This window comes from Agelaius tricolor, unplaced genomic scaffold (assembly GCF_023055355.1).
Source record: "Agelaius tricolor isolate 1412-34295 unplaced genomic scaffold, bAgeTri1.0.p SCAF_22, whole genome shotgun sequence".
NCBI lineage: Eukaryota > Metazoa > Chordata > Aves > Passeriformes > Icteridae > Agelaius > Agelaius tricolor.
In genome coordinates this window covers 10,719,922-10,732,572 of record NW_027269282.1, presented here as the reverse complement: position 1 = coordinate 10,732,572, position 12,651 = coordinate 10,719,922, and the positions used below count along the sequence as shown (strand labels likewise).

The following is a 12,651-nucleotide window of genomic DNA, read 5'->3' as shown; positions in this document are numbered from 1 at the left end:
AGCCAAAACAAAGAGAAAAGTGTCTGACAGCTCTCCTGGGGGATATTTTGTTCCTCAGGCTCCTCTGGATAATTTTGGATCCCAGCAGAGGTCTGCAGTCCAGAACTCCTGCAGGCTCCTCAGGTGAGTGGCTCAGACCAAGACCAGTTCCTCTGCCTTTCATCAGATACATGGAAGTGACAAAAAGGGACCCCAAAACCCTCGATTCCATCTGGTGGTGGAACAAAGGATTGGGGAATCGTGCACAGAGTCAGAAACGTGAGTGATCTCCGAGTGTTCTTGCAAAGACCTTTGGAAATGCTGACAGAGTGAGTCCAGGTACTGCAGGAGCCAAGAGATGGATGAAAGGCATGAGCCCCAGAGGAGAAAATGGATAAATCCCAAGCTGGCAGGAATGAGGGGTCTGAGGCTGGTAGCATGTGGAACCCAAAATACTCCAGACACATCTGGTTTGTTCCATACTCCAAATACGTACTTGGCTTTTTTTGGTGTTTGAATGCAAGTTAAATGGCAATCAGACATGGAGACCCCCTGCTGTCTTGCAAGAGGAATAAAATGGGAAACTTTTAAAAATATGGTAAAAAAGTGCTAGTGTGGAGTTAGTGCAGATGAAATGCCACAGAACTCTCAGAAAATGTGGACAGAAAATAGCACAGAACTTTTCCTCTGCGACTCTTCCCATATTTCTGCTCATTAATCCTGAATCAGATTTTTTTCCTTTCCAATTAGGAAGTGGAAAAATGAGGAGTTTTATGCTCAGGGAAGCTTGCCTTGAAGCTTTCCCTATTCCACAGCTTTTCAAGTGCAGAATACCTGTACTAAAAAAATACTTTTGGCTCCTGTGGATGGGAAGGAGGCTGGACTCTCCAAGGCAACACTGGAGTTAATAAGTCCCAAATCATGACCTGAACTTTTCACATTAACACCTTGATGTTTTGCAGTGCAGAGGAATCTCTTGGTGACAATGTGGGCACTTTTCTCCAGGGAAAGGATGTCAAACCTCACTGGGCAACTGATAAAAATTAGATTTTATCTGAATGCACTTCTGAGCATTCCTCCTTGGGTCCACAGGCTGGGAAATGTATTTCCTTCAGCTTGGGGATTTTTGGGCTTTTTTTTTTTAATTTTTGGATTTTTGGGCTTTCAGCCTGGAGCAGGCAGAGATGAATGCAGTCAGTTTTATACTCACCAATAACTCATATTCAATTCATTTGGAGCTCCTGACACGTTTTGCTTTGAAGCAGTGAGGCCTCCAATGTGCTAAATGTGGAGCCTGTGATTCTGAGCCTTTGCTGGGCCACAGCTGAATTGTTAAACAAAGCAGAAAAGATGTTTGGACAGAATGAAATTTGGGAACCGTAGGAAGCTGGAATAGGGAGAAGGGAGCTCTGAACATTTGGGCTGGAGAGGTGCCCACCCTTGGAGATATTTGTCTGAACCTTGCTTGAACTGCTTTATCTCCTTTGCTCCATAGCTTGGAGCTGCAGCTTCACACCAAATTCCCAGCTTAAGCTCCAAACCTTCCCTGCAAACCTCCCAGAGATCCCCAAAAGCAATGTCTTACTCAATTTTAGCATTTCTCTTCCTGCAGACAGGAAATTCAGAGCCTTGAGAAAATTGCTGAGTGTTCGGAATTTAAAAGGTAATAACCAAACTTTTCAATCCACAGATTCCTGCTGCTTGCTTGGGCTTGAGGCATTTTAAAACTTATTTATTTATTTCTGTAAGCTAAATCTTCCATTATTAATTTGAAGGCAGGTAGAGAGCAGGAAGTTGAACAACTCTGGTATGTCCAAATGTCACCTTCACAGTGGACACATGAAAGCTGACAAGTCACCTGAGAGCTGAAATCCTTGGGAAGATGAGCAAAAACTCAGGGAATCACCTGCTGAAATGTGGGAAAGGGAGAGCCTGGCTGCACAGGGGGCTTTCTGAGCTCTTTAATAATCAATGCCTTCCTCTAAAATTTCTCTGGGGAGGAACTGATTCCCTTTGCAAGCTGGGCTCTGTCCTTAGGTTTCCCATATTCTCCAGTGGGATTCCTGTGCTGCCCTGGGGTTTGTGTCCCCTGAGTGAGCCCAATTGCCAATTAGAGATCTCCTCTACCCAAGGAAAGCCTCTCTCATGCACCCCTACAACTCCACTCCTCTTTTCTTCTTTATTTATTTCTGGGGTTTGGTTTGGGGTATGGTGGTTTTGGCTGTTGGTTTGTTTTTTGGTTTTTTTGTTGTTTTTTTTTAATAAAAGAGGGTACTCACTCTTCAATCCACGCCTGGATTTGATTTTCTCAGATCTCAGAGATTCAGTTATTTTTTGAAATGCTGCTTCTTGATGCTTTGAACTCTTAAATCCTCTGCTCTCAGGGTGCTTCTCAAGGGTGCAACAGCTTGGACATGGTGGGCTTTAAAGGAAACAAGAAAGCCCTGTTATATGAGTTTGTAAATCTTTGGCTTTTCTGCACTTCTGAATATCCAAAGAACTTCTGGTTATTTTCTGTGTGCACCTGGCCAATTTTTTATCCCTCCACTGAAGCAGTTTTCCACTGTTTGGGATTTAAATGTATAAGTAACTTCTGACATTTTAGTGCTGTCTTAGAGCTGTGTATCAAAGAATACTCAAGAATTCAAAGAATTCTGTGTGTTCAAAGAACATGCAGTCTATCAAATGAGTAATCAGTTAAATAAAAAAGAGTAATTAAGTGAGGAGCAGACAACCCAACCAAACTTATTTTTGCTTTTTACTCTGCCCTAGAACTTACAAACTGATTCCTTTTTAAGGGTTGGGGAGGAGTACAAAGCTTGAGTTCAGGTTTATTGTAACCACACAACTTTCCTCTGGAATCACTGCCTGAGCAACAGCTCCAGGCACTAGGAAAACTTCTATGCCTTATGAGAAGTGTTTGGATTTATTAATTTCTCTTATTATTTCCTATGAAATAATAACAACAGATGTGATGCTAGAAGGAAAAAAAAAAAAGTATAAATGTCTAAACTTGCTAGAGCAGCCACACCAGGTCTTCATAAAACTCAGACCTTACACTTTATAAAAGGTTTTAAAAGCAAGCTGGATTGGTTTGAGGTATTTCCTGTCACAGGCCCCTTATATAGGTCGAGTATTTATCCCAGATGTGCAGCCTGGCAGGGGCTGGGCAGGGAGGCAGGGCAGGGTGACAGCTCTGAGGGACCCTGGGGCTGGGGCAGAGCCTCCCAGTGATGCTCCCAGTGCAGCTGGAGGAGAAGGGGCGGCAGTGCCAAGGGTGAGCCTTGGCTTGGCAGTCCCAGCCCATCCCTGAGGGTGTTGCTTGTGCATGGAGCTGTGTTTGCAGCCCTGTGTTCAAACTCTCGTGTCAGCACTGAGCAGCAGCACGTTGTTGGGAAGATTTCAGATCCAAAGGATGGATGGGTTCCACCCATCCAAAGGATGAGTTCTTCCCAAGGCAGCATGTCAGTGATGGAGAGAGACAGGGAGACTGACTTGGTGATCAGAATCCCATTTTATTGTGGGATACAAACACCTATATACTATTTCAGGGAGACTAGTAATGTGCACTACAATGATTAGGTTAAAATCCCATACACAAACTTATGCATTAACATCATCTCTTGCTTGCAGAGTTCAATGGGATTTTCTTTTTCCAGTAAACCCATTTGATTTCATCTTCTTGCAGTCCAGGTCTAATTTTCAAAGTTCTGTTTGCTTTTGCCAAGGCATCCTGTTATCAAATCTCTTCTGTTAAGCAGGTCCAAAGTCCATCATGTGTCTTGTGTCCCCCAACATCCCAACAGCAGCAGGGGAGGACTGATGGTGAGGTCAGAGGGATGATCCTCACCCAGGTCTCTCTGCAGGTACAGACTGCTGCTGGTCTGCTCTCTCTTGGCAATCTGAGTGGTTTTAACTTTAATAATAAAAATGTGGAAGGTGACATCCCAACTCTCAGCTGCCTAATGAGTCTCAGCTGCCTAAAGCACAGCTCGTGCTGCTTCATCAGCGTGGCTCTGGAGTTCCTGGCTTGCATCAGGAGCTAAGTCAGACAGCTCAAGGGCTGAAAAGCAACCTATAAAATGCAAAACTGAGGAGCCAAGTGATTCTATCCACATCCGTGATTTACTCCTGTTTGAGCTGCATCATCCAAGGAAGTTCACGTGTCTGTTTCAGTGTCATTTTCAGCTCATTTTCTGCCTTGTTTAGAACCAAAAATAGATAGTTTTGTCTGTGTTGGAGTTGAACTGGATGAAAATTTGAATAACGTTAAGTGGAACTGACTGGGAAGCTCTCATTTTAGTCCTTCTCAAGTGTAAATTTAGCACTTGGGAGTGGAGGTGACTGTAGCAGTGGGGATGAAATTTAATGGCTCCTCACTGCTAATGAGAACTTCACAGTTTCTCAGGTTCTTCCTGCTCCATGTGTGTGGGGAGAGTGAGAAGGTGAAAGCTGGGTGATACCAGAGTAGTGCCATTTATTCCAGTGGAATTAGGTGTTTCCAGAGGATTTCTGAAGCTATTCTTGTGTGTCTCAGCCCAGGTGAGCAGTTCTGATTCTCAAGGTGGAGCATTTGCAGCCCCTTTCCTGTGTCTTCCCACTTGTATCATTCCTTTGGGCCACCTCAGATCGTGGGGTTTTTTTCCCCCCAAAGCATGGCTGTGTTGCAAAATCCTCAAAAAAACAGCCAGAATGTTCAGTAAATGTATATTTCTAGGACCAGGAGTTATGGATACTTTCCAGTTTATTTATGTTTAAGGAATTTCATGACTATGCTGTCACTCTGCCCAGTGAATTTTCTATACCAACTATGGATATATTGGATATATTTACTGCTGTATAAAATTCCTACTATAGCTCTCATGGAGGGAGGGGGGGGAAAATTGCACCACAAGCCTGTTTGATACTCATACTTCTTATATATTTATCCTATTTTTGGTAAATGCACTCAAATTGGATTGCTAATATGGTTAAACTTGAGCTCTTCTAAGATGTCTCATTTATTGAGCCAGGGTTGTATCTTTAGATCAGAGTTATTTCTGTCTTGGTTTTAGACTTGTTAATAGTATTCCAAGTTTTAATGTTTATTTTTGATGGCTACAATTAATACTCTGAGTGTAGAATCTCTGCTCTTGCAGTACACCTCAGTGACCTGGTATTTTTAGCTATTTCTGGCATGGAGATGTGTTTTTAATGGTAATTTTTGTCCTGTACCCAGCCATTGTGCAAGTGCTCCGTCTCGGTTTTGTTCCCCATTTTTTTGGCTAAGTCTTTATGTTTGGCTCTGGAAAAAAAAGAATGGTTCTCATTTTTGATGGCTGTACTCAGTTTTGTGGCTTTAGCTGGAATTACAGAAACTCTTCACCCTGTGCTTCAGAAAAAAACATCAGAGGAAGCATTTTAAAATTAATAGCACAGAATTCAGCCTTTGTCAAAGCTCGTAATAAAAAGTAGGAGCTGATATGATATTTTCAGGCTGGGTTCTTTTGGCCACAGAAGAAAAGATGTTTTCTTGAGAGTGATTAAATGAAATACATTCTCTGTAGAGAGAGGGGAGATCTTTGCAGATATGGGTGCAAACTGGAGGGCACCTTGTGCCACATCACAAGTCCCGTCCTGTGCCAGGCTGGTGGCAGCAGAAGCAGCTCAGGGAGTGAATGTGATGTCTGGAGTTTAGATGAACCTCTTGAGTCTGAAGGCTTGGCCACAAAACTCCCAGGCACTCTGGAAACTCCTGCCTCCAGCTGTGCCAGCAATAATAGGAGCTCTTCCTGCTGAATGTTTCATTGCATCTGCAGCCAGCCACAACCTGGGCTTGTGAGAGAGCAAAAACGTGAAAAGTTAAGGAGAGAAAATGAAACAGTGCATTTTCAGAATCTCATTCGGTTTCATGTCAGACCTGACCTGAAGAACCCAGAGAATTCTTCATTTATTCTTTATTTCTTTTTGAATCTTCAGGAGCAATCACAAGTGTAGGTTGCACTGCTGTGGTAAATATTTCCTCCTGAGAGGAGTCCCTGATGTTGAAGACCTCAATGCAGCATTTGGTGCTTGTCCTGGAAAAATACCCAGCTTCAGTGCAACATTAGCCAATAATTAATGTGATCTTAGGATAGGAAATGTTGGCATCTCCTTCATTCTTTATTTGATCTTTGGCCTGGGACTGTAATTCAGTGTTTCACCTTCTGTGCAGGGGATGTGTTGTAAGTGCACTTTGCTCGCTTTGCTCTCACAATGCTCTGGGAATGGCTTTTTCAGAAAAAGTAAATCAAAGCAGAAGGTGTTTGAGGAACTCTGACATGCCTCAAGATGCTGCTTCAAATGATCTGGGGTGCAGGGTGGCTGGTGGCCTGAATTCAGGTCAGAAAAGAAACTTGTTATTGTTGTTAGCAACACTTAGATATGAGCAGAGTCAGAAAAGCACTCAGACTGAAACCCATGGACATTTTTCCAGGGAAAAGCAACTGTGGAGTGTGAGTCATGAACATCTGTGGGAATTTCACACTTCCATGATCACATCATCAAAACAGCAATATTTAGAGACCAAATTTGCTCCCCCCATGCCCTCATAAATAAATTATTTATGTAATATATATATATATATATATAACAAATTATTTCGAAAAGGGAAAATTTATTCTGTTGAACTCAGCCCTTACAAAGGCTGTCAATCACAGAAACATAATCAAAAGATATTTTCAGCAAGGTGAAGGTTGTCAGAAATGTGCTTTTACTGTTATTTCACCTTGCAGGTGCATTGCAGTATTAAAGTCCTTTGCCTACCTGTGACCTGAGCATAACTTTAGCCACAGAAATTAGACTGGCAGAGTTCCCATTAAAAGTTTCTGCTGTTGGAGGATGAATTATCAACCACACTTTTCATAGGAAAACCTCTAAATTTAGCTGCTAGGGCAAAATTTATGATATTGGCCTCATTAAGAAATTTTTGTGTGAGACCATCAAGACCTAAGAATAGTATGAATGGTATAATGAACATTAAAGTCTTAATTCCCACAAAATATACACTTATTTGTGTGCTTCATTTACCTGTATCTGTAGGTAAATTCACAGTTTTGCCTCTTAATTGCATGTTGAAGTGCTTTGTTTGAACGAGATTTAAACCCTGTATCTCCCCTGGGATAGGAGATTGTCAGGCTGCTATTACAGAGCTGATATTTCTCCATTCCCAGATCCCAGTATCTCTGCTCATGAGGAGTTAGACCAGCACAGACTTGCAGGAATTGAAGAGGGTTACAGGTATGGCTTTTATGATATGGGCTGAAGAGGAAACATGGTGCTTCTCTCTGCCCTTCCACTTGAAAAGCTGAACATATTCCAAAACTGATGGGAAATGCTCTTTAAGTAAAAGAATTGTTTGTCTGCTTTGCCTCTGAAAGAGGATGGAATGATTTCCTAAATGCGTCTTTATTGGACACAAGAGCCACAAAGGCAGTCTGGACTTATCTGGCATTCTTTATTTAGACCAGAAGGAAATAAAATAAATGAGTAATTTAGGCAACAGAGATGAGCACAAGTGTTTTCCTTGCCTGCTCCTACAGCTGTGTGATGCAGAACAGCTGAAATTGCAGCACAGCAGCTCTAATTACCCTGCAGGATGAAGGAAACCAGGCTGGCTCTGCAAAAGGTGGGGTTGTGACCAGGGCTTCAATTGAAGAGGCTGCAGCAACAGGACAAAGCCATGATGACAATGAAACTGCTTTCAAATATCCCCCCAGACTGAGATTGCAAAGTGAGCCCCTGCTGGCTTGAGCAGGGAGCTCAGCTGCACATCCAGGTGCTGTTCTTGCTGTAGGCAAACCTGGAATGAGAGGTAAATTCATATTTCAGGAGATGAGGTGGAGACTGAGCTGGTTCCTGGGTGTTTCTCCTGCTGCTTTTAAGGGACAGGGATTTCCCCCAGTGCCCAGGTACCAGAGCTGCCTTGGTGCCCTGCTGGGACTCCTGGGGGAAGAATAATTGGCAATAAAGGACACTGAGATGTGGCCATTTAGCATTGCTGCTGCAGGGAACCTCCCAAGAACACACTTCCACAGACACATGTTATTAACTCTGAATCCAAGCCCTGTCTCTTTTGACTGGAATTGTTTCATTTGATCCAGATATCTTATTAATGCTCATTTCTAAAGTGAACACCTATCCATGGCTGCAAATCACACACAAAATCATGCTTGAATATGGGCCAGGAAGGAAGAAATGTCCCCAACAGCCCCTTCCCTGCATCTTCAACACTAATGTTTGCTTTTTGTCCCTCTAAACCAGAAATGCTGTAGGTGCATTTATTTATTAAGTTCTTATGTACACAACAAGTGTGTTTCAATGTCTCAAAGCCACAGTTGAATTCCCTGTGTTTTATAATGATTAAATTTTCAGCTGATTAAAGAAAAAAACAAATAATGGGGTCATTTCCAGTTGAATCCATTATGCAATAGACTCACACAATCTCTGGTCATTCCTGCTGTCCAATTTCTGTGGCTTCCCCAAGGTTTTTTTGAACTGGCACAGTGAGTACAAAATCATTAAGACAGCCCTACTGATTGGGTGGCAATTTTCATTGTTTTGTGAAATATTTCTTCAAGTTAAATAAAATGTATTAAAGCAATACTTTAAAAAGTAAAGTTTTTATGAATGCCATAAATCAGTTTCATTTCCTGTATATTTTTCAAAACTAGGCTGTCCTGATTATCTCCAGTAGCTTTAAGAAGCAGGGGACACACACCCCAACAAAATAATTTATCCAAAATTAAATTCTCAGTATGACTCAGAATTATTTTTTTTTTTCAGTAGTGATATGGCAACTTCAGGTGGATTTTGTTGTATTGTAATGAGTAAATTTGAGGTAATCAGAAGAGGCTATATTGAAAAATTTGTCCCCACCATCTCTGTACATTACATATTGTTGTTTTAGTCTACATGCTCCTCTTTTCATCCCTTTACTGATGTTGGAATTTGTATGCATGTGGAAAACATTTATATTCCTAAAGTGCGAATATTCAAATATTATGGCTTTTACTAGAAAACCTAATTTTGTTTTAAATAAAAATCAAAAGTCTTCTCTTGTGGAAAACTGCATGAATCCCAACATTGAAAATAAATAAATAAATATCTAAAGGTCTTTGAATGCAAATCCTGCTGCTCTGCGCCCAGTTTGGGATGTCCACTGGACAAAGAGGAGCCAACAGTAGAAGAAAGTATTTTCATTTATTTTCATTCGAGTATTGAATGCACCAAGCACCACGAGATTGATTTCCAAACCTGTCTTGAGGACCGAACTTATTAAAAAAGGCAGGCAGTTCCCAACAATGTAATTTACTCCCAGTAGAGATCTGTCAGAGCCTGAGACGTCTTTGACTTGGAGTATGATGAAAGATGCAACACTCTATAAGGAAATGAAATTAAAACAATCAGACAATCAACCCAAAATCCTCCCAGCTATTCCTTCCTTTGCCTTTCATTACACATCCTGTTTCTTCTCTGTTTTGGATAATTGAATTGAAAGCTCTTTGAAATGAGGAGCTGTCTGCATTTCATCTCTTATGTAACACTAAGATCACTGTTGGTACTTCAGAAAATATACTCATTTTTACTTTATGTCTTTACTACTTCTGAAGGAGACATTTGGCCCTGGATTTGCGTGGGAACTTCCTAAGGATGACCAAAGAAACAGCAGCATGAATTGACAGCCTGTCACATCTTTCCTGAGGGATTTTAATTTGTTGGGAACTAAGGAGGAGTCTGGGAAATTTCACACATTGCCAGTTTGTGCCTAATAATGCAAAACTGCACCTGAAAGTTAAATACAATCTGAAAGTTAAATACAACCAGGTACATTCCCACTGTCCAGGGCTGAGTCCCCATCCCTGCAGGGATTTAACAGAGCTGCTGTGCATGTGGCACTTGGGGACAGTGGTGGTGAACATTTCAGTGCTGAGAGAATGATGGGACTTAATGATTTTTTAGGGCTTTCCCAACATAAATGATTCTTTCATACTTTGATAATCTCGTGACGTTTCGCTGAGTGGTTAAAAAGCCAAATATTTGTCTGATAATCACAGAACAGATTTTTCCCAACCTCTTATCTTCCAAAGCCAGAGCTCCAAGCACTGTTTTGCTGAAGTAATGACATTTGCTTTTCTGTCCTCAAGGATGTGCAGAATTTGGGGCTTAGAGAGATGGTCCTTGGGTCAGAATTGTTCTGTTTGTGTTTAATCACCACCTCTGCAGAGCTCAGCTCTCTCTGAGCTCCCAGGCCTCTGGAACAGATGCTGTTGTGCAATGGGAGGAACTCTGAGTGAAGCTTCCAGAAGAGATTTTAATTAGAAACATAATTTCATACAGTAGCTTGGAACGAGTACAGGGAGGGGAAAAAAAAATCCAAGCAAGAGATGAAAAAGAAAATACCAAAAAAAGAAATAAAAAGGGCGTTTTACTGGTGAAAAGCCCTTGACAGGAAATACTGTGCATATCTGTGAGAAACTGAAGCACAGAGCAAGCAGCAATAACTATCTGAGCCCCTGCAAAGGGTGTAAAGCTGCATTGCCTCATTGATTTTCTGAGAGCTGCCATTCCTCATTGCCCTCAGCACTGCTCTGCTCCTCCATCCCAGCGAGGACCCAGCCAGCTTGGCACTGCCGAAACCCAGGAACTTTGAATACTTGTTTGTTTTGTGTTGTTTGGTCGGCTTGTTTTTTGTTTTTTTCCTGTTCAATTAAAACTTAATCGATCTTTTGTTTTGTAGATTGCCCTCCACTTGGTCTGGAGACATTAAAAATTACTGACTTCCAGCTCCATGCCTCCACAGCCAAGCGCTACGGCCTCGGGGCCCACCGAGGGAGGCTCAACATCCAGGTAACTGCAATTCCTCCTCCTGAGTGGGAGAATGGCTCCAGGTTGTGCTGCTGAATAAAGAGAACCAGTGGATACTTATTGGTTCTGACTGCTTTGTCAGCTCATGTAATTCAAATTACATGAGGGGAAGCGCTGGGGCTGTGGAAGGGAGGGGGTTTGGTGGATAACCTTTGGGTTCGTGGGCTGGTTGGGGAAATCTCCAGGCTTGGTGTGCAGATCCAGACTCTCTGAGCAAGCAAAGCTTCCCTTCCCTGCTGTGGGACCCCAGCACATCCCTCTGGCTGTCCAGGATGGCCAGGACCCCTGCCAGGGGGCTCAGAGACCCTGGCATGGAGCCCAAAACACCTGTGGGTTTGATTATAACCCGTGGAGCAAATTACCAACCTTAGATGAAGATCAGCAAGCTGCAACAGTTAAAGTAGAATAATAGTGAATTTATCACGGGGTGGAAAAGTAGATTTTGGGGTTTTTGGTATGGGGGTTCAGGAGGCAAGATGGAGGGAACTGGGTGTGTCCAGCCTTTCTCCTTCTTCTTCTTGGCCTCCATCTTCTTTTGTGATGGTGGCACTTTTAGATTGGTTTAGAGTAGAAGCTCACTGTCTAACATAGGTGATAGGTATTGGGAAGTAATTGTAAACATTGTACAGGTAGTTTTTAGTATAAAGGCATAACCCTGCCCTGGGGGCAGGCAGAGTGCCTGGAACTGTCCTGCTGGATGGACCTCAGCAGGGCAGGAGAAAATTTTTTATAGATAAGGAACAATAAACAACCTTGAGACCGAGAAATGGAGAGCTCTGACTCCTTCTTCAAGCGCCAGGCTGGGAAAAGAGACTTTCTAACATTTCTTGGGGTCACTCTGAACAGCTAAAGATCCCAACACCCTGCTCCCTTCACAACCCTCCTGCAAGGAAGCTCTCACAGCAAGTTGCTTTTTCCTTTGTTGTCTGCCTGTAGTTAATGACAATGGTTAATTGAAAGTGTGGTTTCAAGTGAAACCCTTTCCCTAAGGCCGTTTTCTTCAGAAGCAGTGATTATACCATCCAAAAAATGCTTCACTTCAGAACTCTCTAACACAGAACCCTGTTAGGCTTCTTTTGTTTCAGATTAAAAATGTGTTTAGGTGCTTTGCAGGACCAAATGCCATTGTCCCATTTCTCCTGTTTCTGTTTCCTGGCTTATTATTAGGGCTGTTCTCTGAATTACAGTCTGTCCATGCTAAAAATGTTACTTTGCACGATAGAGCCAAACACTTAGAGTCATAAACAGGATATCAGCACTGAGCCAACAGTGAAGGATCTCTGAAGTTTATTTAATTAATCCTTCATTTTAGACCCCTCCATTTGTGTTTCTCCCCAGCTGAAGGGGTTTGATGCTTAGGCTGGGACTAGGAGGGATGAGCTCTAATCAGTAGTGCCACATTCCACGTGGTTCACTCTGGAAGAGCGATTGATTTTAACCAATCAATCTTTGATTTTTCAAACAATTTTTAAATCACTGTGCCTCTGCACAAACATCTCTCTGAGGAAAATGCCTGCATAGCCCTCCTAATTTTTTATCAGCGTTTGTTTTAATGTCTTCAAGTTGGTCTGAAAGCTGAGGAAACCACTTTGGAATAGCTGGAGAAGGGGGAGTGGCAGGCAGCCAGGCCAGAGTGGGAACAGGCCTTTCCTTTCCATCCCAGGTCCATCCAGGCCCTTCCTTTCCATCCCAGGTCCATCCAGGCCCTTCCTTTCCAGCCCAGGTCCATCCAGGCCCTTCCTTTCCAACCCAGGTCCATCCAGGCCCTTCCTTTCCATCCCAGGTCCA

General features: G+C 42.5%; 1 protein-coding gene and 1 long non-coding RNA gene across 2 annotated transcripts in view; both read left to right on the top strand.

Moving 5' to 3' along the window:
* LOC139599212 (uncharacterized) overlaps positions 1 to 12,651 on the top strand; it is a 432,267-nt gene that overhangs the window by 34,793 nt on the left and 384,823 nt on the right. The gene's annotated exons all lie outside the window — the stretch shown is intronic.
* Positions 1 to 12,651, top strand: part of CPXM2 (carboxypeptidase X, M14 family member 2) — a 68,610-nt gene that overhangs the window by 9,530 nt on the left and 46,429 nt on the right. Inside the window, exon 2 of the mRNA XM_071446143.1 lies at positions 10,736 to 10,845. Coding sequence (XP_071302244.1) covers positions 10,736 to 10,845 — 110 coding nt within the window. The remainder of the gene's footprint in view (positions 1 to 10,735; positions 10,846 to 12,651) is intronic.